Source organism: Dendrobates tinctorius, unplaced genomic scaffold (genome assembly GCF_039654945.1).
Source record: "Dendrobates tinctorius isolate UK_male_01 unplaced genomic scaffold, ASM3965494v1 ptg000086l, whole genome shotgun sequence".
NCBI classification, from domain to species: domain Eukaryota; kingdom Metazoa; phylum Chordata; class Amphibia; order Anura; family Dendrobatidae; genus Dendrobates; species Dendrobates tinctorius.
Genome location: NW_027361754.1, coordinates 54231732 through 54256124, shown reverse-complemented (window position 1 = coordinate 54256124; position 24393 = coordinate 54231732). Strand labels below are relative to the sequence as shown.

At 41.6% G+C, this 24393-nt stretch overlaps 1 protein-coding gene across 5 annotated transcripts in view; it reads left to right on the top strand.

Annotated features, from left to right (window-relative positions):
* PRKCZ (protein kinase C zeta) overlaps positions 1-24393 on the top strand; it is a 285933-nt gene that overhangs the window by 177014 nt on the left and 84526 nt on the right. For all 5 annotated transcript variants that reach the window (XM_073585407.1, XM_073585406.1, XM_073585410.1 and 2 more), the window contains 2 exons: positions 14570-14655; positions 17185-17316. In XM_073585407.1, coding sequence (XP_073441508.1) covers positions 14570-14655; positions 17185-17316 — 218 coding nt within the window. The remainder of the gene's footprint in view (positions 1-14569; positions 14656-17184; positions 17317-24393) is intronic.

Sequence of the window (24393 nt, the reverse complement as noted above, 5' to 3'; positions counted from 1 at the left end):
CCGACTCTACACTTCCAGGACCAGATTTAGATCTCAGAAAGGCATTCTTGGGGCAGGCATTGGTATAGATATGTCACATAGGTTGACAGATTCATGAATCCATCTGCTGCCAAATTTATAATTATACAAGGCCACTAGGGCCGACACCTACACCTTAAGAGTGCTAGTAGCCAAGCCCATTTACACACCTTTCTGGAGGAAACTAGAACTGCCCCGAAATAGACAATAACTTTGACCATGTTCTATCATATTGTAACAGGGTTACTGTGACTGTGTGGAGCCAGAAGACCACAGATTCTGATTGCTTCTACTCCGGCGCTGAGAAGAAGCACTTCTCCATTTTAAATGTTTCTTCTGGCAGAACAGGGGTTAATTTGCCATGTTGGAAATCTCTGTGCTCACAGCTGAGCTCAGTTAGCCACTCCCTTTTCCCTTTATAATCTGGGCTCTGTTACAAATCCTTGTCAGAGCTAGCATTTGCTGCATGGGTAACGGAGGGAGAGTTCGTATGAGAAGGAGAGTTGGAGGAGTTTAGTGACTGTTGCTTGGTTTGTATGTGTGGTAATTCCATATCCTTTTCTATTTTGATTTATTCCCTTACCTCCATGCCCTAGTGCATTCCTCTGTTATGTGAGTGAATATTTTGTATGCCTGGAGTTTTCTGTTAACCCTTGTTTGTGTTGCCTTGTTTGTCGGGTTGGTGTACTACGGTGCACAGTAGCACCCATCTTCCCTGGGTGGGGGAAGAAAACAGACGGAGGGCTAACTCAGGAGATAAGGCAAGGGTAGAGGCCCCGGCATCTTCACCTTCAGAAGTATCCCTGGAAGTAGGGTGAGCTAGGGCACCCCCTAGTGTTAGGGACAGGGAAGGCTAATTTGCATGTGGCTGCAAAGCTTGATGTCTAACCACTGGCAAATCTGATTGACGGGTATCTTTTAATTTTTTTACGTAGTCATACCACTAGTTTGAGTAGTAATAGAATGCTAACAGGCTGCTTTTGACTGCAGTGACTCAGAAAATTAATTGTTTGTTTTCAACATTACTCATCCAACTGTAGCACAAAAACAATATACCTGTACTTACATTCATCTGTAAATTAAAAAAAAAAGCAAACAAAATGCTAGCCTATTATAAATCAAAAAAACATCATTGCTAATGAATAAGTAGGCTTTTCAGTGAGGGCGGGAAAGGCAGAAAATAGAAGTCTGAGAATACACCAAGACTGGATAACGGATACATTTTCACACCAGTCAAGCTGTTATGACACCATGTTGCTATGGTAACAGCAATAGTTCACTCCAGACTGGCCAGTCTATTAATAGGTATCCAGAGAAGCAGTGATAGATTTTATATTAAGTGATGTTACTATTTATTAAAGTGTTTTTCTATAGGAGAACATGTACTGTTATTGGGGGGGAGTCTGGTGGAGTCAGGGCTGGAATCGGGGCTGTAAATATTCAAGTATTCTTTCTATCTGCCACTTTAGAATGTTCCGATTTGCTGGCGTATTACACGTTGATTGTTGTATTTTCTCCCTGACCTATTTGGTAGATTTTTGGGCTCAAGAATGACTTATTCCTTCATAGTAGCCCCCACCCCAGTCACCTCATACAGGTTATGGCAGATGGGATTATCGGTAAGTGTATAGTGCCATCTAGAGGCAATTCTATTGCACTACACCGCATCAACACTGGAGAACATATTTTTTTCTTGTAAGGGCTTGTTTACATGTCGTGTTTTTTTTTGCCGCAGCCCCCCCCCCCAAACAGCGTTTTACAGTACCAGCAAAGTGAATGCGATTTCTAAAATCTCATGCACATGCGGATTATTTTTTCCTTGCAGATTTAACCCCTTAGTGACCACCAATATGTCTTTATGCTGACCTCACATATCACAAAATTGCATTCCCCGACTGGTGAAAATGCAGCAGCTGATGGCTGTGTACTATAGCTGACACCTTGCTGTATTAGCCTTGATTGGTGTTGGCACCAGCCATGGCTTTATAACCCCTTAGATGCTGCTGTCAATAGTGACTACGCCATGTAAAAGGTTAACAGCGTGTGGCCCCGTCTTTAACCCCATCAGCGCCCCAAGATCATGATTGTGTGGCCCAGATGTTTCCCTTGGCAATTTATGGCCGAATAACGGCCTTCGAGTCTGTCGGCTAGAGGAGCCTGTTCAGAAGTTAGCGACATTTAGGTGACAAAAAGAACATTTTTCCTTCTGGTCTTGCCACTTTGTATTGCTGAAAAGCACCTGAATGGTTAATAAACTACCTGACAGCAGTTTTGAATACCTTGAGGGGGCGCTGTTTTTAAAATGGTCTCACTTTCGGGGATTGTATGAGATATACCGTAAGTCCGCCGAAGTCGCTTCAAAACTTAATAAAAAAAAAAAAGTAAGTTTTGTAAATTTCCTTGAAAAAAATGAAAAATTTCCGCTACAGTTGTAAACCTTCTAGCACCCTAACGAAATAAAAGAATATTTTAAAGATGGTGCTGATGTAAAGCAGACATAAGGGAAATGTTGTTTAATTACCATTTTAAGTGATGTGGCTGTCTGGATTAAAGGGATAATCATTCAAAGTTTGAAAATTGCTAATTCTAGAATTTTTTTCACAAATTTTTGATATTTTTTTTATAAATAAATGCAGAAAATATCAACATAAATTTACTATTAACATGAACTATAATGTGTCACGAAAAAAAATCTCAAAATCAATGCGATCTTTTAAAGCGTCGAGTTATTACCAAATACAGTGATACTGGCCAGATTTTAAAAAATGTGGCTCAGTCACTAAGGGGTTAAACCATTAAAGAGTTTTTTTTTTGGGTTTTCTTTCCAAATCTGCAGCATGTCAATTCTTTCAGGGTATATTTGCATAATTTTTCACCCATTGAAATTAATGAGAAACCAAAAACACATAAGCGTCATGAAGCCAGGTATATTCTGCAGCTTTTTTTCCTGCCAACACTCTCTCTAGTTTTTGAAGCAGAAAAATCTGCTGCAGGCACTCAGTATACACATACACCAATGTTTCCCCAGGTTGCAAAATGAGAAGCGATACAATGCTGCTTTTAAAAGGAATCTTTCATGCAAAAAAAACCAAAACTAATGCTATTAACTTACCTATATTGGTTTAATCTGCAGGTTAATTGTGCTGCCCGATGCCTGCACTGGTGCCGGGAGGAAATGAACTTTATTCCTCTCGTTTGGCTTTGTCATAGGGGTGGGCCGGCGTGGCTTCAGTCACTGCTCATCAGCTGTAACCACGCCCCCAGCACTGACTGACAGCCAGCTTTAATGCTGAGCGGTGACTGAAGCCGTGCTGGCCCACCCCTATGACTGAAAGCCCAAGCCTAGGAATAAAGATAATCACCCAGCAATGGGGCTCTTAGTGCAGTGGCCATGTGGCTTCAGAACACTATTGATGTGCAGATTAACAGATTAGCCCCATATCTGCAGATTAATAGCGTTTTTTTACATGACAGGTTCCCTTTTAAGAACAGTGTCATGATTTTTACATTGATAAAAAGACAATACAGTTTATTTTCAGTGTATGTTTCCAGATATGACACTGTATTGTGTATTAACATCATATTTATTATTTTTTAATGAATGTGCCTAATATGCAGAACATCATAATGACTCTTATGTCTGCAGTCTCCACGCTTCTCTGGAGAAGATTGAGGCTTGTGTCATAAAGGGAACACAACGGGCTCTGTGACGCTCTGGCCATGGTCTGGTAGTTTTGCTGCACAAAGCGAGATGTAAGAAAGAGGCATTGTTGCATCACTAATACATGGGAACAATATCATCTTGCTGTATTTAAAGGGGACTTGGCAGTGTTGACATGGTTAGCATTCTATGACCGATTGTTATAGAGCAGGAGGACTGAGCAGATTGATATATATTGTAGGTGGGCAGAGCCTTCCAAGAATAAGAAACGGCTATTAAAATATTACATTACTTTGGACAGATACGCAAGCAGCAATACAGAATAAAAAAAAATCTATACAGTTCTGTCAAATTAAGAGACCACTGCAAAATTTTCAGTTTTTGATTTTTCTCTTTATAGGTATATTTGTGAGTAAAATGTAAATTGCTCTTTTAGGCTGTGTGCCCACGATGCGTTTTGTTAAGCGTTTCCGCAGCATTTGAGCCGGCTCAGACGCTGCAGAAATGCTTAAAAGATGCATCAAATTAATTAGCATGCGTTTTTGGCTTTTTGTGCCAATGCATGCGTTTTTAACCGCTCAGGAATCGCTTAGGCTAGTTTCACACTTGCTTTTTTTTGCAGCGCGTTTTTCCCGCAAAAAAACGCATTGAAAAAACGCATACATAAGCATACAACTGCTGCGTTTTTTTCAAGCATTTTTATGAGCATGCATGAAAAAAACGCAGCGTTTTTATGCGTTTGTATGCGTTTTTAGCGCGTTTTTACCGCGTTTGCGTTTTTTTCCAACATTTTTAGGTGGCCCCTCACACTACCCAAACCATGACTTTACTAACCCTAACCCTGACCCTAACCCTAACCCTAACCCTGACCCTAACCCTAACCCTGACCCTAACCCTTAACCAAATCATACTTAACCCTAACCCAAACCCTAAACCCTAACTAACCCTAACCCTAACCCTGACCCTGACCCTAACCCTGACCCTAACCCTAACCCTGACCCTAACCCTAACCCTGACCCTAACCCTTAACAAAACCATACTTAACCCTAACCCTGACCCTGACCCTAACCCTGACCCTAACCCTGACCCTGACCCTAACCCTTAACAAAACCATACTTAACCCTAATCCTGACCCTAACCCTGACCCTAATCCTTAACAAAACCATACTTAACCCTAACCCTGACCCTAACCCTGACCCTAACCCTAACCCTAACCCTGACCCTAACCCTTAAAAAAACCATACTTAACCCTAATCCTGACCCTAACCCTGACCCTAACCCTTAACCAAACCATACTAAACCCTGACCCAAAACCCAACCCTAACCCTGACCCTGACCCTAACCCTAACCCTAAACCCCCTTAACTAACCCTAACTCTAACTCAAACCCCTAAATTCCATGGTTAAAAAAAAAAAACGCATATGCAAAAAAACGCTTACATGAGCATGCCAGTGCGCACATATGCGCATCCATAGGCTATAATGGCCCTTTTTAGCGCAAAACGTGCGCATATGTGCGCATGCGCTTTTTTGCAGGGCCAAAAAATGCAACATGATGCGTCTGGAAAATCCAATCGCACACCCCAAAAAAACGCAGCGCATGAAAATCGCATACATGCGCTTACAAGCGCGCAAGTATGCGCACCCATGTTAAAGATAGGGGAAAAAACGCATGCGCAGGTTAGCGTTTTTTTCCAGCGCTAAAAAACGCAAATGTGAAACCAGCCTTAGCGGCTAAAAACGCAGCATGCTCATTAATTCCCGCATTGCTGAGCGTTTTTAGCCATCCCCAATGATCCCAGAAATCGCGTGTCAAAAAACGCGTCATAAATCGTGCAAAAACGCGCGGAAAAAGACGCGCGATTTCTGGGAAGGGGATCCTTTTCCTGAGCGTTTAAAAACGCTAGCGTGGGCACATAGCCTTATTCTATAAACTACTGACAACATGTTTTCAAATTTCCAAGCACAAAATTTTGTATTTATTTACAGAAAATGAGAAATGGTCAAAATAACAAAAAAATGCAGTGCTTGCAGACCTCAAATAATGCTAAGAAAACAAGTTCATAATCATTTAGAAACAACAATACTAATGTTTTAACTCAGGAAGCGTTCAGAAATCAATATTTTGTGGAATGACCATGATTTTTAATCACAGCTGTCATGAGTCTTGGCATGCTTTCCACCAGTCTTTCACACTGCTTTTGGGTGACCTTATGCCACTCCTGGTACAAAAATGTTAGCAGTTCTTCCTTGTTTGATGGCTTGTGACTATCCATCTTCCTCTTGATTACATTCCAGAGGATTTCAATGGGTTTCATGTCTTGAGATTGGGCTGGCCATGACAGGGATTTGATGTGGTGGTCCTTCATCCACACATTGATTGACCTAGCTATATGGCATGGTGCATTGTCCTGCTGGAAAATCCAGTCCTCAGAGTTGGGGAACATTTCCTGAGCAGAAGGAATCAACTGGTTTTCCAGGATACCTTGTATGTGGCTTGATTCATACGTCCTTCGCAAAGATTAACCTGCCCAATTCCAGCCCTACTGAAGCATCCCCAGATCATCACCGATCCTCCACCAATTTTCATAGTGGGTGCAAGACACTGTACCTTGTACGCCTCTCCAGGTCTCTGTCTAACCATTAGACGACCAGATGTTGGGCAAAGCTGAAGATTAGACTCATCAGAGAAGATTACCTTACTCCAGTCGTCTATGGTCCAATCCTTATGGTCTTTAAACTTCAGCCTGGCTCTCCTTTGCTTCTCATTGATGAAAGGCTTTTTTCTAGCTTTACCTGACTTGAGCCTTGCCTCTAGCCTGTTCTTGCTGTGCACTTCACCCCAGCTGCCATTTTCCATTCCTTTTGTAGGTCACTTGATGTCTTCCTGCGGTTGTTGAGTGACCTTCGAATAAGATGACTGTCATTCCGGTCAGTGGAGAGTCTTTTTTGCCTTTTGTCGGTCTGTAGCTTTGTTGTCCCCAATGTCTGCTGCTTGACCTTGTTGTAATGGACTACCGTCTTAGAAATTTTAAGGATGGAGGCAACATGACGCTCCCTGTATCCCTCTTCTAGTAAAGCCAGGATTGAGCTCTTTTCCTCACTCAAGACTTTTCAACTCCTTTGGCATAGTTAAGTTATTTTTTCATTCCTATTACTTTTGGGATATTACTAGCACTTGTTTTGCCATCCACCTTGTCTATTACAAGAGGATTGTGAACACCACAGCAGGGTTTTTTATAGTTTCCTTCGTTAAATAAGATTTGGTTCAGGTGATCATCTAATCAGAAGCACATTAAGTAGAATGAGGTGTACTCTGGTTGGAATTCAACTGACACTGGAATGGAATGGCTGTCAGACATGTAGAGAAGCTGATTCTTATAAAACTGTGCAGTGGTCTCTTAATTTTTGCCAGAGCTGTATATATATGTTTTGGTAAGGGAGGTAATTTGAACTTTTACAATCTTTTTTTAATTAGTCACAGATTAAAATCACCCATACAAGTCTTATGAGTCAGAGAAAATCCATGTGCAATCCAATGGGTAGGAGATGCTTGGAAACTATTAACAATAGTAGGTTGAAGAGAAAAATTTATTCTTTATTACTGGAAGGAATACCTTTGGAACTATGGGGCACATCAGAAAAAGAAAAAATCTGATCCAGAATCAGCTGAGCAGCATCAATTGGAGGTGGTATTCCGCTTAAAAGGAATTCTGGCAGTAGGATTAACCCTTCCAAGCCCTGTATTGAAACCTGTAGATCATAGGAAGTTGAATAAAATCACACCTTGAAATCTGCAATTCAATGTCTTATTCCAGTGAAAGTTACGTTTTTCTTAATATGTAAATGAGCTGTTAAGATCTATGGGGCCGACAGATTTCCCTGAGGCTCCTCCACCAGCGCTTATTATAAATGAAAGGAGGTGTTACCAGTATGAGACATGCAGATCAGGAGAGCGGCTTGTCGGTCATTACAGGTCTCACATTGGTAACACGTCCTTTGATTTATAATAAGCTCTGGAGGCAGATTCTCAGGGAGATCTATGCCCAGCCTCTAGATCTTAACAGCTCATTTACATAGTAAAAAAAAGTAAATTTCTTGGGAATAAAATATCGGATCACAGATATCAAGGTTTCATTTTATTCAGCTTCCTATGACCTACAATAATATATAGATGGCTTAGGAGGGTTAATCCTATTGAAAGATTCTCTTAAAAGGGTGACCTTTCATTGGATTTTTTACTTTAAACTGTTGTAGGAAAGTAGTATGTAAAGACAAGTATCACCAAAGAATAAATATAAATAAATTATTTATTAACAAACAATCATTCCCAACAACACGGCAGACTGTCCCTTCCTGAAGTTAGTTACTACAAAAATTAAGACTTAACGTAGTTCTTTTGCTATGAGTATGATAGAGAATACAAGGTTGTCCTGTACTTGGCCGTGTATTTTCATGCAGATCTGGACTTTGTATAGTGGAATATACATTTTTATTGAATTACCATTTTCAGTGTAGGGGTGTGTCTTAATAAGAATGGCTTAAGGGGGTTGCCATTTTGTAATTGAAGGCTTCTGACACACATCCTTGTACTATCAATAGGTGATTGACTGAACATACTTCAATATGGTTCATTAGAAAAGTTTGTGGCTTGAGTACACACACTGTATGAGTAGCACACACAAGCCCATAAAATAGGCACAGGTACCAAAAAATTGTCCCTAGATTAAATGCTTATCCTGAAACGTATCTCTGGAAAATAATGTGATGCAACAGGATCAGTGTTTGCTTCTTGCTGATTCTTTTAGAATATCAACATCTAAATGTCTTGTATAGAATTGGAGGTGCATATAGGAGGTCTGTGTGGTCCCACAAATCTCCCATGCAAATCCACAGTGGCACTGTGCGCGGGCACCCTCGAGATATAGTTATGTAATGTTGGTTGTGTGTGGTCGTTTCATTCTGTCCATTTGTAAAGCACATCCCCTGATACACGGAATTCATTAAAGTTCAGCTCCCTTTTTCTTGTTTATTGGGATGTGTGAGATAAATGAGCATTTTTCATTTGATTTTTGTCTTCAAGGTCCTGCTCTTCTCCGCTGCTTCTGTTCTTGCTCCTTTTCTTCATCTTACATTAGCCATTTTATCTCACATCACTGCTTCTTTCTGTGAGGTCGCGATGAGATCCCCAGTGAACTATGAATCACTTGGAGATTACTATAAAGATACTTCAAATCTGGTTGTGCTGCAGTATACGTCTACAGTTGCATTACATGATACTTATCAAATACTAATGTACTGTAAAAAGGGCGTTTGCAGTTTGTTTTTTTTTATTCTTACCCTATTTAGAATTGAAGGAGACTTCTCTTAATTTGTTGCAAGGTTTGAGTTTTACAAATTTGAATTGTAAACTCTGATTTGGGACCATATCAAGAAAATCTGCTGGGAATTTGATGTCCGAGTCCCCGCTCTTGAATAATCATCAATTCTGTGGGAAAAAAATGGTAGGGCTCATAATGAAATTTATTAAGGAGTTATCCATGTGCAAAAAAGTGGACGTGAAATTGAGCGGTTTCCGTGTGTGACCCTATACGTCAGTGTTCCCTAACTCCGGCCCTCGAGCCACCATCACGTCATGTTTTCAGGATTTCCTTAGTATTGCCAAGTTGATCATCACATCACCTGGACAGGCAATATTTCTATCACCTGTGCAATACTAAGGAAATCCTGAAACCATGACCTGTTGGAGGCTCTTGAAGACCGGAGTTGGGGAACACTGCTTTATCTAAAGTTTGTAAACTTCACAGACAGACTGTGCAGCCAGCTCTCCACTTGGTCTTTTCGTGCATGCAGTATCCATGCCTTCTGACCCCTGTAGGTTGGAGTTCTAGAGGGAAGACCCCCCCAAGAATCCAACTTGTATAGCTTTTTCTGTGAATGTCATAAATGTCTAAAATTATAAAAGTATTTTCTCACTTTTAAGTGGCATCAAATACGAGATGACACTGTTCCCAAAACGAGTTTTTTTAGCCAGTTCCTATCCACATTTATCCATAGAGCTTAATGCCCTTTTAGAGGATCCGATAGTTGGCAAATGAGCGTTCATAGGAAAGCTTGTTCCTGATTGTTGGCACATTTAAGCATGCCGGCAATCACCCGACAAACAAAACACTCATTCAGTGGATGATTTTATTTTTACACCGGCATAAAAACTCCATCGCTTCTTGTAAATGCCAACAACGTGCACTGTATATGGGGATGAAATGATTGTAAAGAAAGGAAAAATCCAGCTCCACGAAAATCTTCAAACTCTTCTGTATTGGTGTGAATAGAAAACACTCCAGTTGGTGAATTAAAATGCCATGGTAGTAGATAAAACAACTCTGGTAGTTTCAGGTACTGAAACCCTTAATCATGATTATAGGAGTCATTCGTATTGCTGTAGTTTACTTTTCACATGTAATGATATTCCTTTTCATAGAAGCGTCTTACAGAACACTGATGCATTTTAATCAGTTCATCCGCACTTTGTTTCTATTGTTTCTCTTTTAAATATCAAACTGTTCCATTGTGGGACATGATTAGGGATTTTGAAAGCAGTGGATTTACTAGATAGTGAATATTAAATACGCACGACTCTTAATGTTGCTATGGAGTTTAATATGGAACATTTCTACAGCGCTTATCTGTCGAGCACGCGTTAAATTTAATTTCCAGGTTTACGTAGAGAGAAGCAGGTAGTATAAAATTCAAAAAGAGAAAAAGTTTGCCCTTCATTCATTAATTTTATTTATATTTTAATTTTAAAGGGGCTGTCTGGGATTTGGAAATGTATGAAGAAGTCTTGTGTATCACAGCACATCATCTATCTAATTGTCTCATTAGACTCCCCTTGCATGTAAGATGGTTTTCTGTGACTGAAACCCACCACCACTTCTTCAGGATGTGTTTACTTTGGCGGACCCGCCGTAAACGACCACCAATCATTTACATAGGAGATGATCATTGGTCCTTTACTAGCGTGTTTAGACAGGCGGACTGCACTTTGGTGTGCACAGAACGATTGTTCTGTTCTCAGCAGCACATCGTCCTGTCCAGATTGTGTGCTGCCGAGAGTGATGATTTTTAGCAAGCTAAAATCTCAATTCGCCTGACAAGTTTGGCAGGTGATTGGGGGCCTTGTTGTGAGTTCATTTTTCCTTTCACCATTGAGGTCTGATGAACTTCCTCCTCTAGTGAAGGAAGGTAGTGAGACTGATTACCAAACACCTGGGCAGCTAGATGATGACTGGGTGGCTGGAATTGAGGACTGGATATAAGGCTGCCGACGCCCTTCTTCCTGGCTGGTGATTTTCCTGCTGGATTCTTGGAGACCAGTCTGATTCCTGCATCTCAAAGCTAAGTTTTTCTGCTCTGCTTTGTACTCTTCAGTTTTGTTTTTGTTTTGCCTTGTTTTTTGGGAGTTCTGCCATCCCCGGCCGGGGGTGAGCTGAATTCCTTTTTTGTCTCTGATCTGTTGTTCTTTTGCTCTGTCTTCAGAATATACCTGAGTGCTGATATAGTCTTTTGAAGCCTAGCGACTTCAGGGCCTGTTTTTCCTATCAGTCGGTTGGCTCATTTTGATAGGGTATTTGCGGATGGCAGACAGCAGCTTTCCTATCCTGTCCTATGTAGTTAGCTTGGGCCCCATCATTTGCTCAACCTATCTTTCTATCTGCGTTAGTGTTTTCATCTTCACCGTCATTATATGTTGGGGGCTGCCTATTGCTTTGGGGTCTGCTCTGGGGCAGTTTAGTTTTTCCCCTTTCTGTCTTTAGGCTATGTAGTTCTCCCGCTGTGATCGAGGGGTCTAGGGCACCGTAGGAACCCCCCACGGCTACTGCTAGTTGTGGATAGGTTCAGGGGTCTGCAATCCGATAGCTGCCAACCTCTCTGGTTTTTCTGGACTTAGCTGGTATTTTGTTTTTTCCTCCTTCGGTGACTCATCATAACAGGGCCTATTTAAACAGTCTAATTATTGGAAAAAGACCGTTCCTAGATAAACTTGTTTCCCAATAATCAGCCAGCATAAATGTGTCTTTAGTCTCTACATATGACATCCAACCTAATTTTACATGTCAAAAGTGTTCGATTACCAATTTTCTGTTTTGTTTTTACGCTAGTCCATCTCCGCCAAAGTGAATGATGCTGGGGTGGAGCGCGGCGAAGGCCAACCCTCAAATTAAATGTAATTTGCACCACAAAATTACACCAGAAATGTGCACGTGCTCTTGGCTGGAGTAACATATCTGCGACTTCCTTAAGAAGTGTGCACCTCTCTAAGTATTTGGCACATCTCATTCTAACACACCTTTCAGTAACGCAGGGTTGCACATCGCCAGTCTTATTGAATCGGAGCCAAATAGTTTTCCGAGTGTAAAATTGCCCATGTAGCCCAGGATCTGTTTGTGTCTGTCTACTCTTTACTAAACCTTTGATTGCAAAAAATATTGGGAATGCTCATTTTCACTATTGCAGTCCAGAGGAAAAGTGCGCGTTGAATCTGTCACACTTCAGCAAGTCTCCGCGTACAGTATCTCCAGCCTTTGAACTGGTGGTTATTTCGGCAGATATTTGCACATTTCATATTATGTACATGACACTGACAGGATTTAATGTGATTGCTTTGAAGAGTTTTGCATAATTGTTTATTAATTTTGTTTTCTCTTGTCCAGAAAAGACTGAGTGACGAATCCTTCGTTGTCAGCTATTGTGTGTTTTGCTGTATACAGTTGCAATTAAAATGATTCACCTGCAAGTGCAAATTAGGTTTTATTATCAACATTTTCAAACATTTTCTGTTTTTTGTTTTATTGGTTAATTGCAATATAAACCGTTCACAACTAAGTGGTTTCCCCAAAATCTGAACAAAATGCCATTTTTATGGACTACTGCAGACTCAGAATTATTCACCTCCGTTATGACAAGCGAGTTACGTACTTAGTCAAGTCCCTCTTTCATGACGAGCGTGTTTAGTACTTAGTCAAGCCCCTCCTTCATGACGAGCGTGTTTAATACTTAATTGAGCACCTCCTTCATAAGCATGTTAAGTACTTAGTGAGCCCCTCCTTCATGACAAGCGTGCTTAGTACTTGGTTGAGCCCCTCCTTCATGATAAGCATGTTTAGTACTTAGTCGAGCCCCTCTACTGTTATGACATGCTCCAAACGTGATGCATAGCCGGATGCCAGCTTACAGCGGTTCTTCTGATGATTCTAAGCCCATTCCTCATGGACCTTAGCCTCCAGTTCACTATTTATTGTTTTATTATGTGCTGCAACCACATTCTTTGTATCCCATTAAAGATTTTCTAAGGAATTCAAGTTGGGCGACACTGATATCTGCTCCAGACTCCTCCAGGATGCCTGATAATCTTTGGCGGACTTTGATGTATGCTTGCGTTTATTGCACTGTTGGAAGACCCAATAATGCCCAAGCTTCATCTTCTTCATAGAAGGCATTACATATGGTGCATTTACATTGTAAGATAATCGTGAATGAGCATTGTTGACACTTGTTTCACAAGTATCTTGAGGTGTAAACAGACTTTTGATCACCCAATGAACGAGCAAAACTATCGTTCGTCAGGTGAAATGATCTTGTATTCAGCATAAAATCTCATCATTCTTCGTGGTTCATCTCCCTGTGTAAACAGGACTCACATCGCTGAGAACAATGGCAGCCTATGCGCACTGAGCAATCTAGTATAGTGTGTATATATACAGTATGTGTGATTTTAAACATACAGTATACAAAGGGTATATTTCGTGCATGATAATCTTTCCACGTAGAGTTCTTATGAATAAACGTTTCATGATGATCTTGCTGACGAGAATCTGATGAATTAAGCAAAATGCTCATCGGGTGAAATTGTTTTGTGCAGCCCCAAAAAATAATCATTCTCTGCGATGTATCATACTATGTAAACAGGACTTGCGCTGCCGGGAGCAATGGCAGCCTATGGTCAGTGATTTTTTTTTAAAATTTTTTACGGATTAAAATCTGCAGTGCATGATGGAAACACATTTTGCAAAGTTTATTAAAATTCAATATACTACTCTTCCCTGGTGCTTTAATAGCTCCCTTTCTTGGTGCCCTGTCAGTCTCCTAATAGACCGCCGTACTGTCCCAGTCCATGGCTACAGTGGTCAGATAGGATGAGATATGTCATTGCAGAGGGCCAGGTTGCACAAAGACCATCAGAAGACCCGCTAAGGGATAACTAAAGTGGTTTACATTTATTTAACCATTGCGTAGCTGCAGATGTGCACAATTTGATGCGAATTTGCCGCTGCAGATGTCCCAGTAATTTCTGGGACAAATTACGAAGAACATTTTCCATAGCAATTCAGCCTTATGTGAACTTGCCCCGTGATGTTATTTACTATGTTTTATGGTTTTGTTGAATAGATTTGTTTTATTTCATGTGTGACACATAATTTGATGATTGCATGAGATCCGTTCGGTTTGGATGCGTCTGGAATAGGATCTGCCTGGAGATAGTTGTCTCTTTAAAAGCATGGTCTCTTCCCATTTCACCTGTTTGTCGTCCACTAGCAAGAAGCCTTTTAGAAAGGTCTGTTAACCAGAATAGGATCATGTGAGGATGTGATGGTGGTGGGAGGAGGAGGATGTAAGAAGGAAGACGCGGGTTGTACTCGGCTCTCGATCTGGAGCCTGTCATGGAAATCTTAGCTCTTGCAGTAGAAGTGATCTTTCCAAGCATCAGTGCTCAGCATTGATTATTAAAAACAAGCTGAATTGTTTTCCCCCGTCGCAGGCGGCTTGCAGTTTTGTGCCTGGCAGTGCTGGTTTAGTATGCTTCTCCTTTACACATTTCTTTTCTTCCTAGAATCAATCTACCGTCGAGGGGCCAGAAGATGGAGGAAGCTCTACCGAGTGAATGGGCATCTGTTTCAAGCCAAACGCTTTAACAGAGTAAGTGATTCATCAAATAAAAAAACAAAAAAAACAAAATGGTCTTCTACGTCCTCCGAGATGCAATGTGTTACTGCTTTATTTTATATACGAGGAAGATAAAATGGATCATTGTAAATACAGTGTGTCACATCCAAAAGCTAGAACTAGCGTGGGCTCCTACCATACCTCATCCCTGAGCTGTGCCGAATCTCGTCTTATCACTGTAATATGCATCTTTGTGTGTTGTTCCCAGCACCCTGCTTGCTATACTGAGAGAATAATCAATGCAATGCAACATTTATTACCCAAGTAAAATAGATTTAATTGCTTTTCTTAGCTTTGAAGATGGGGGGTTTATCTTGTGGTTTCACATTTCCAACGTTCTGCATCTGGGCCGCAAATGGAATTATTGACAATGCTATTGTATCATGCCAGTAATAATCCTATTAAGATGGCCAAGTGAGAATGTGATCTAATGTTCCCAATCACCAGGCGGGAATGCACTTTTCTCTGATTCATCATAGGAAGTAGTAATGTTAAATAGGACCCCCAGATTGAGAACCGCCATTAAAAATGTAGTCCTGTTCTCAGCCGTTAGGTAAGTGGTTTCCAACCAGCACCTTGCCGATTGTGTAGACTGCACATCCCTGCTGCGGTCGGGGAGTTTGCGGGTCTGTGCTTTTCCAACAGATGGAGAACTGCAGGTTGGAGATCGCCACATTAGGTAATCTTCCATGAAAACGGTTTAAGGTATGAACACATGATGTCTTTAAGACTCTGGTGAACCAACCAATGTTTTCCTAGGTAAAACCACTTCTGGAAAAGATGGGTGTTTCGTTGCACCTGGCAGCTTTGCTGGTTGTTTCGCCTTAGTCTGTTAGAAGATTTAGCCTGGTCCACACTGGACGGGTGTGGACCAGGCATTCCAGGAGTTTAGAGATGAATGGAAGATTAGAGACAGGTCTATAGTTGGCAGCACAGTTTTGGTCGAGGGATGGTTTTTTAAGTAATGGCTGTATGATTGCATGCTTAAATGAGGAAGGAAAGATACCGGAAGAGAGAGGTTAAATATTTTGGTTAGGTGAGTGGTGACAGCAGGGGAAAGGGTCTGGAGGAGATGTGATGGAATGGGGTCACTGGTGCAAGTGGTAGGGCGAGAAGATGAAAGGAGCCTGCTTCTTCTGTGACTGGTTCAAAATCAGAGAGTGAGCTAGATGCAGTGGTGGAGGAAGGACAGTGCATGGTATGAGGGGATTGTGAGATAATTTCCTGTCGGATATGGTCAATTTCTTTTCTTTTAAATAATTAGCCATATCGTCAGCATGGAGATCTGTGGTTGGGGCCTGCACTCTTGGGTTAAGTAGGGAATGAAAAGTGTCAGACGTTTCGGGTTATTGGATAGTGAGGTGATGAAGGTGTTGAAATAGGTTTGGTTTGAGAGGTGAAGGGCAGTGTTGTATGTTTTAAGCATAAACTTATAATGGATGAAATCTTCAGGTAGATTGGATTTTCTCCACAGACGTTCAGTGCACCTGGAGCACCGCTGTAGGAAACATGTTTGCAGCATGTGCCACGGTTGTCGCCATCTGTGCCTAGTTGATCTATTTATAGGAGGTGCAATTTCATCCAGGGCACTTTGCCGGAGCTTATTAATTTTTGCTGGAGTGTTCCTTAAAGGACTTTGGTTACAAATGGGGCTGATTGACATTAATTACTGGGGAAGCTAAACTATTGGGACCACCAGGGATTACTATAATGGGAGTCCTGATAGTGCATTCTTCCTAGCTGCACTTGGGTTTGTATATAGGCATATGGTCATACTTGATCAAGTCGGGGTCTATGGAACTGACAGATTCCCAAGCGCCATATTTGCTGTACTTTTTCTCAGTTTCATTAATAGAAAGATAATGAATGCAGTATTAGTCATTCATGATTGTACCCCTCCATCCTTTTCCAAACGAAGGGGTCAAGAACTGGAGATAAGGACTTGGTGCAAGTGATCGATGGGACCTCTAGTGATCATATATTTATCACTTATTATGGTGATAAAGGACTTTTGTGAAAAACCCCTTTAAATCTATATCAAAGAATTGAGAAATGATCTCACAGGAGAAATTAGATGCTAGAAAATACTTGAACATATTGGGAACTAGGTCCTCAGTTTTACAACATTCTCTACAGCACATCTAGAGTTTATACCTGGCTTCTGGACTTGCAGGTTTAGTTTTCCATGCTTGTATACAAATTCAGGAAAGCAGCGAACAATAGAAGAGAGGTTGTATCAGGTGTGTGGCTCAGATGTTTTATGGCTTGGTCTCCTGATGTGTGCATTACGTTTATTGTACATAAGTGCATACGACTACTAGCAAATTGTCCTGTGAAACTCTCTTGGCCTGTATACATGACCAGTGGGGGGGATCGCCGATAAAGCTATTCCATTATGGAGTCATGCTTCTGTCACTTAGTGCTACACATACATTATGGCATGGCAAATAGTGATCTGACTGGCTTGCAGACAATATTAATGACCTATTTCTTAATTTTCAGAAAGCCTACTGTGGCCAGTGCAGTGAAAGGATATGGGGTCTTGGGAGGCAAGGCTACAAGTGTATCAACTGCAAACTGCTAGTCCATAAACGCTGTCACATACTTGTACCATTGACCTGCAGAAAGCATATGGTGAGTGTTCCTCCAAAATAATATATGCCGGTATATAATCTACTCCATGAAATGTATAGATCTGATGTAACGCTCCTGCATGGAAAACACATAGGGACACATTTTAGTAGGAGGAAGCAAGTTTAAAGGAGGAATGATAACCATTGCATTCCAAAATGGTTCTTTATTGTTCCGGTGGAGGACCAGGGAAACATATTGGAACAATGAAGAACCATCTACTTCTCGGGCTTCTCATTTACTGAAGCGCAGCATGGTCAACTTGATATCGTCCTCCCTACCATTATTGATCTGGAAGAAGTCTTACTTCTCCAGCCACGGGTTCGTAGCAGCAGTTACATGTGTGTACAGATGTTTGGCCTTCACACAACACCGCCAGGTTAGCACCCACTCCTGTCTTTCTCTAATCTGTCCTGTCCCCCCAAACAGTTCTTAGACTTTTGAAATAGTCTCCATACTCCTAAAGGTCTCATAAAAGAAAAATCATGTGAACTTACCAATTTGTAACCGGTGTGGACGACTATCTTCTGTGTCTGGAGGTCTCCTGGTTCAACCCCAATAAATGGTGTTAAGGGGGAGAGACGGATGTGACACCCATTACTTTTCTTCTCGGGGAAGGTGTATAGCTAGGATAACTCTGTTCCGCCACAGTAGGGAGCAAAGCGAGGAACAATGCAGTAAGTGACAGTGGAGAAGGAAGCCTTTTTGATACATTGGTCAGAAACATGAGGGATCAAGAGGATAAGGAGAGAGTTGTCAGGTTTCATGTCCTCTTGTGAGTGGTTTGTTGAATGGGAGACTCTTACTAGGATTAAATAATTCATGTTCACTTTTTCAATAGGCAATAACATAACTCTGATTATATGTTTCCATTATTGGCCGCTGATAAAGGGGAGGTTGTAAAGGTTTTTTTTTTTTGGGTTTTTTTAAACTGCTCTTTCAGAAACTGCATTTAGGTTATGGCTGATATTGTGATTCAGCTCCAGTCACATGTACGGTCGAGCTGTAGTATCACACAATCCATGGGCAAAAGTGGAACCTCCTTTTTTATTTTTAATCTCCCATACAGTCAGGAGAATACCGGAGTACACGCTCTTTCAATTCTGTTTTTAGGACATAAAGGATGTACTTATTTTTTCCCCTTATGGCTTCTGCCTTTTGGATTAGGTAATGACATGCTATAATTTGTCATGTGGTCAAGTTCATCTGATTTTCTATTTACCTAATTTTAAGATCACCGAACGACCAGATTTTATTTTTTCTTGAATGTCTTGATGTGTGACCATAGATTTCCTGGAAGGTGTACTTGGTTTTACTTAATTTTCTCACACAATCCACTAACGGGAGGATGGTTTAAGATTTAGATTCTGATGTGAAGTGATGACAATTCTCTTTTCTGCGCTGCAGCCAATCACTGAACTCAGTGGCTGTGCCCAAGTTGGCGGGATGAGCTGCTGAGCTCACAGATTGGCTGCAGCGCTGTCTATTTCACATTAGTGCTGCAGACAATAGTGCACTGAAAGCAATGGAGTCTCCGCACCGGACTCGGGTAGCCATAGGATAGTGATTTTCTGAAACTGGACAGTCCTCTTTAAAGGGAAGGTGCCGTGTTTTTTCATAATTTAATGTAAAAAAAGAAAATAGTATAAAAAGATATTGCCCCCTAAGCTTGACTCAGTGGTGTGCATATGTTTTTTTTTTTTTGTTTTTTTTTTTACTGTATTAATGCAGCCACTGGGGGCTGCCATCTTACTTTTCTGGCTGCTGAACGACACTTTCCATGCTCATTTACAGCAGACCCTGGGTATAAGACATAACAGTCGGCTGCTGACCCTATCTCTTTCATTGCACCTGCATCAGGAGTCAACTGGGCACGCCTCTGTGGGCAGCTCAATTCACAGCTGTAGGTGTGGCCAGGCGCCATCTTATTAGAGCCCAGTGCTTTCCTTTTAGCTCCATTTACACTCTATTCAAGCCCTGGATGCTGTACTGTTCCAGCATAACAGCTTGGATGTTCACTCTGCACATACCAGCTGCAGGAGAGGAACCAGGACGAGCTGCTGGAGACCGAGCTGCTCTTTCCAAAACACCCGACCAGCTGCTGCCCCTGGTCTTGCAAAACATAGGAGGAGCTGCTCCCTGCTGTTTCAAAACACTTGGCAATCTGCTGGACCTCTAATCCTCTCCTGTGTGATACTGACTGCTGAGCTGTGTATCTAATCCTCTCGTGTGATACTGACTGCTGAGCTGTGTATCTAATCCTATCCTGTGTGATACAGTCTGCTGAGCCGTGTATCTATTCCTATCCCGTGTGATACTGACTGCTGAGCCATGTATCTAATCCTATCCTGTGTGATGCTGACTGCTGAGCAGTGTATCTAATCCTCTCTTGTGTGATACTCTCTGCTGAGCCGTGTATCTATTCCTATCCCGTGTAATACTGACTGCTGAGCCGTGTATCTAATCCTATCCTGTGTGATGCTGACTGCTGAGCTGTGTATCTAATCCTCTCTTGTGTGATACTCTCTGCTGAGCCGTGTATCTAATCCTATCCTGTGTGATGCTGACTGCTGAGCTGTGTATCTAATCCTCTCGTGTGATACTGACTGCTGAGCTGTGTATCTAATCCTATCCTGTGTGATAGTCTGCTGACTCGTGTATCTAATCCTATCCTGTGTGATACAGTCTGCTGAGCCGTGTATCTATTCCTATCCCGTGTGATACTGACTGCTGAGCAGTGTATCTAATCCTATACTGTGTGATACTGACTGCTGAGCCGTGTATCTAATCCTATCCCATGTGATACTGCTCTCCTGAAATACTCTGTGCTGTTGTCACCCTGCTGGTTTTATGTGTGATCTACATGGTGGTATTGTGTATGATCTATATGGTGGTATTGTGTGAAGTATATGGCTTTATTATGTGTGAACTATATGGCGGTATTATTTGAGAACACTATGGCGGTATTATCTGCTAAAAGGGGACTCATTCTAGGGTGGTTCTGGCTGAGCACCTGCACACGGGTCAGAGGTAATTGTTAGGTGCAGTCAGGGGAGGGCTAGTGAGGCAGCTGAAGAGAGGGGTCTCATTTTTATCATTACTGTATGGCTACATTTCCCCCCAGCCTGCTTCCCAGCGTCACCCCGGACTGCGCCTGTCGCCTCGCTGTCACACATCGCCAGGACAGGATCTGAGGAGGGGAATGGGGTCTTTGCTTGCAAAGTCTGGATCAGAACAGGCCATCAATCAGCAGAAATGTTTCCTGGTTTTCTGTGCTGCTGTCACCCTGCTCCTCCCCCATATATCTCCCTCTGTGCCCCCCATAGACTAGCACACTGCTCTCCTGAAATACTCTGTGCTGCTGTCACCCTGCTCCCAGAATCCTTGCTGCCTGCCACCCTCAGTGACCAAAGACCCCATTCGTCTCCTCAGATCCTGTCCTGGCGATGTGTGAAAGCGAGGCGACAGGGGCCTGATGTATGGTGGAAAGAGCAGGGTGACAGCAGCACAGAGTATTTCAGGAAAACAGTGTGCTGGTCTATGGGGGGCACCCTGTTCGGTGCCAGGGATTGTACATAGAGCGCTGTGTTTTATACACATGGATGGACCGTCTTCTTGTCTGCTCCACAGAAATCCAGTAAACTTTCTGCTGATTGGTGACCTGTTCTGATCCAGACTTTGCATGCAAAGACAGTCAGTAACTTTGCAGGCCCCATCAAAATGGCTGATCACTGTGTTCCTAGATGTCATCCTCTCTTTTCCCTTAGCAAACACCCACAAGGGGAGGAGAGGAGTGACATCACACCCATGTCAGCAGATTCCGCCCATAATTACTGCAGGGCAGTAATGTGAGCTAGTTGTACATTAGGTTTTTGTGCCAAATTTCAGTAGCTGCTCCCCCTAGTGTTAACAAGTGGAAATGCCAAACTTTTTAAAATTATTTTTCATATTTTGCAAAATTAAAAACAAATGATAATATTTTTTAAGAAAATGTAAACATTAATTCTTTACATTTTTTCAATTGGCGAAAAAAAATTTTTTGGATGGCACCTTCCCTTTAAGCATAATTTAAGGCCCAGTACTTGATTTTCAGGGCTTATCCCACCTATAATCCTGTCCTCCTGTCTAGCTAATATATTCACATGCACTTCCCAAAGAAAGAAAGCTTCTTATTTACTTGCACTCTACTTAAAGCGAGTATCCTGACTTTTCCTGTCCAATATAACGTGTTACCATAGCAGCTCAATAAAGTGGCGGCCGGGACTTTGAGAAACAGGATTCCCTGTTTTTTTTGTTTTTTTTTTTGTACTTGGATGACTTTGCAGCAGCCTCACTGTGCAACGGGCCTTGAAAATCTGATTTTAGAGACTCTGTGCTTGACTTCCATGTTATCCCTGGGCTGTGTTTTTTCATTTTACAAACTATTTACGGTACATAAAATAAGATGCAATACCAGAAAAATCACGTGAACAAAATTGGAGTTATTTCTGGATAAAGCAAGCATTTCTAATTGCACTTATCTGAATCTCTAAAAAATTATATACAGTTGTTTTATAATAAGAAGGGTTAACATTTTTTAAGTGCATGTGTTTGGGGCTAAGCATATTTTCATCAAATGAGCTTCATTACAAATTTGGCACCATTTGCCTTCTATATGGCCTATATGTTACTGTCAATTGCAGCTGCAGAATGAATTAACTGAGAATCCATCAGTGAGCTCACTATGATGGTCTGATAGTTACAAACTTTCTTCTGTTTTCTCCTGAGCTGCTCTCAGTTGATTTATGACCACAGAACACATCAAAGAACACGTGTAGGGAAACAAAGAGCCTGGAATAGCTAAACTGTGTAAAATTATTGATGAAACCCAATTGAAAAAAATTATTTTTGGCTTCAAATACATAAAGTACCATTCAGATATTTAAATGGTAGTTTATTTTTTTTTTTTCTATTTTCTTTTTTTTTTTCTTGATTATACATGGGGCTTAATTTTTACGTACGGTAATTTTTACCTTTTTTATATATATCAGGGGAAAATGTAAATACAAATAAGAAACTTGTGTCTATTTTTCACCTCTTTTAATGACCACAAAGACCACAAAAGACGGTAAAAGCAACCACTTTAAACTGTGTTCTCCTTTCCGTAGAAATTAATTTTATAAATTTTTTCAGAGTATGGAGCTAGGAGTAGCAATTTGGATGTGCAGTATTTTTTTGTCTTTTTTTGTTTTATTTCTGTGCCATTAGGTCTTAAAACATATTTGGGAAGTGGTAAGGCATTTTAACACATCAATAGATTCTTTTCATCGCTGAACTTGCCCTGTAACTGTTCCTGAACTTCCACAGAACCTGAACCCTATTGAAAATAATGTCTACTTGACTGCTAAGTAAGAAAAAAAAATTCTCTCTCTCTCCCCCTCTTTCCTCATCTTCCACTCTCTCTGCCCCCTTCCACTCAATTCCCTCTCTTACTCACTTTCCCTAGCAGCTCATGAGAGGTACATGTTAATATAAGTTCCCAGCAAAGGGGATCGCCTTATTGTTGGCTGCTGGGCACATATGAATTGGCCAATTTATGCCCTTAGTATCTTTGTGTTTTCCTATTTTCTAGAGCAGTAATGCAATTCCAATTTCATATATTTCATGTCCATGCTATAGTGTTACAGAGCGCAACTTTATTTGTTAGTTATGAATGGGTCTCCTAAGCCCCAGCAGCTCCTGCTTCCTCCCTACAACCAGCTATCACATAACTGGGTCAGGGGGTGGAAGCACTGTCAGTGCTTTCCTAGTTTGAATATATTATAATAATAATAATCTTTATATAGCGCCAACATATTCTGCAGCGCTTTACAGTTTAACAGTTTCAAAACACAAGTCATAAGTAACAACGTTAACAATACAATAATTAAAGTAAAATAAGCCGCCCTTGCTCGTGAGAGCTTACAATCTACAATGAGGTGGGAGAGATACAAAGTACAGGTGTGTATTTACAATGATGTATTTACAATAATGGTCCAGGCATCTTGAGAAGGTGGGGGACAGAGATGGTGAATGGGCTACATACTCGCACTAGCACATAAAATGACTTTGATTAGTGAATGTGATAGGCTGCTCCCAATAGATGTGTTTTGAGAGAGCGCCTAAAACTGTGCAAATTGTGGATAGTCCTAATTTCTTGGGGTGGAGCATTCCAGAGGATTGGTGCAGCGTGGGAAAAGTCTTGGAGTCGGGAGTGGGAGGTGCGGATAAGTGCAGAGGTTAGTCTTTTGCAGAGCGCAGCGGTCGGCTAGGCCGATAGACAAAAATGAGGGAGGAGATGTAGGGGGGGTGCCGCACTGTGGAGAGCTTTGTGGGTGAGAACAAATACTTTGAATTGGACCCTATAATGAATGGGCAGCCAGTGTAAGGACTCGCGAAGAGCAGACGCGTCCGAGTACCGATTAGCCAGGTAGATGACCCTGGCTGCTGCATTAAGTATGGACTGGAGAGGGGGAAGTCAAGTAGCAGGGAGGCCAATTAATAATAATCTTTATTAATAATAATAATAATAATAATAATAATCTTTATTTTTTTTTTATATAGCGCTAACATATTCCGCAGCGCTTTACAGTTTGCACACATTATCATCGCTGTCCCTGATGGGGCTCATAATCTAAATTCCATATCAGTATGTCTTTGGAGTGTGGGAGGAAACCCACGCAAACACGGGGAGAACATACAAACTCCTTGCAGATGTTGTCCTTGGTGGGGATTCGAACCCAGGACCCCAGTGCTGCAAGGCTGCAGCGCTAACCACTGAGCCACCGTGCTGCCCTGCCAATTAATAGAGCATTGCAGTAGTCCAGGCGGGAGTGGATCAATCTGACAGTGAGGGTTTTTGTTGTTTCCATGGTGAAAAAAGGGCGAATTCTATAGATGTTCTTTAGGTGTAGGCGGCAAGAGCGGGCAAGACATTGTATATGTGATGTGAAGGAGAGGGTTGGTGTCAAACATAACACCCAGACAGCGTGCCTGCTGCCGGGGTGTTGTTATGGTGCCACCCACGGAGAGGAAAATGTCAGATTTAGGGAGGTTAGTAGA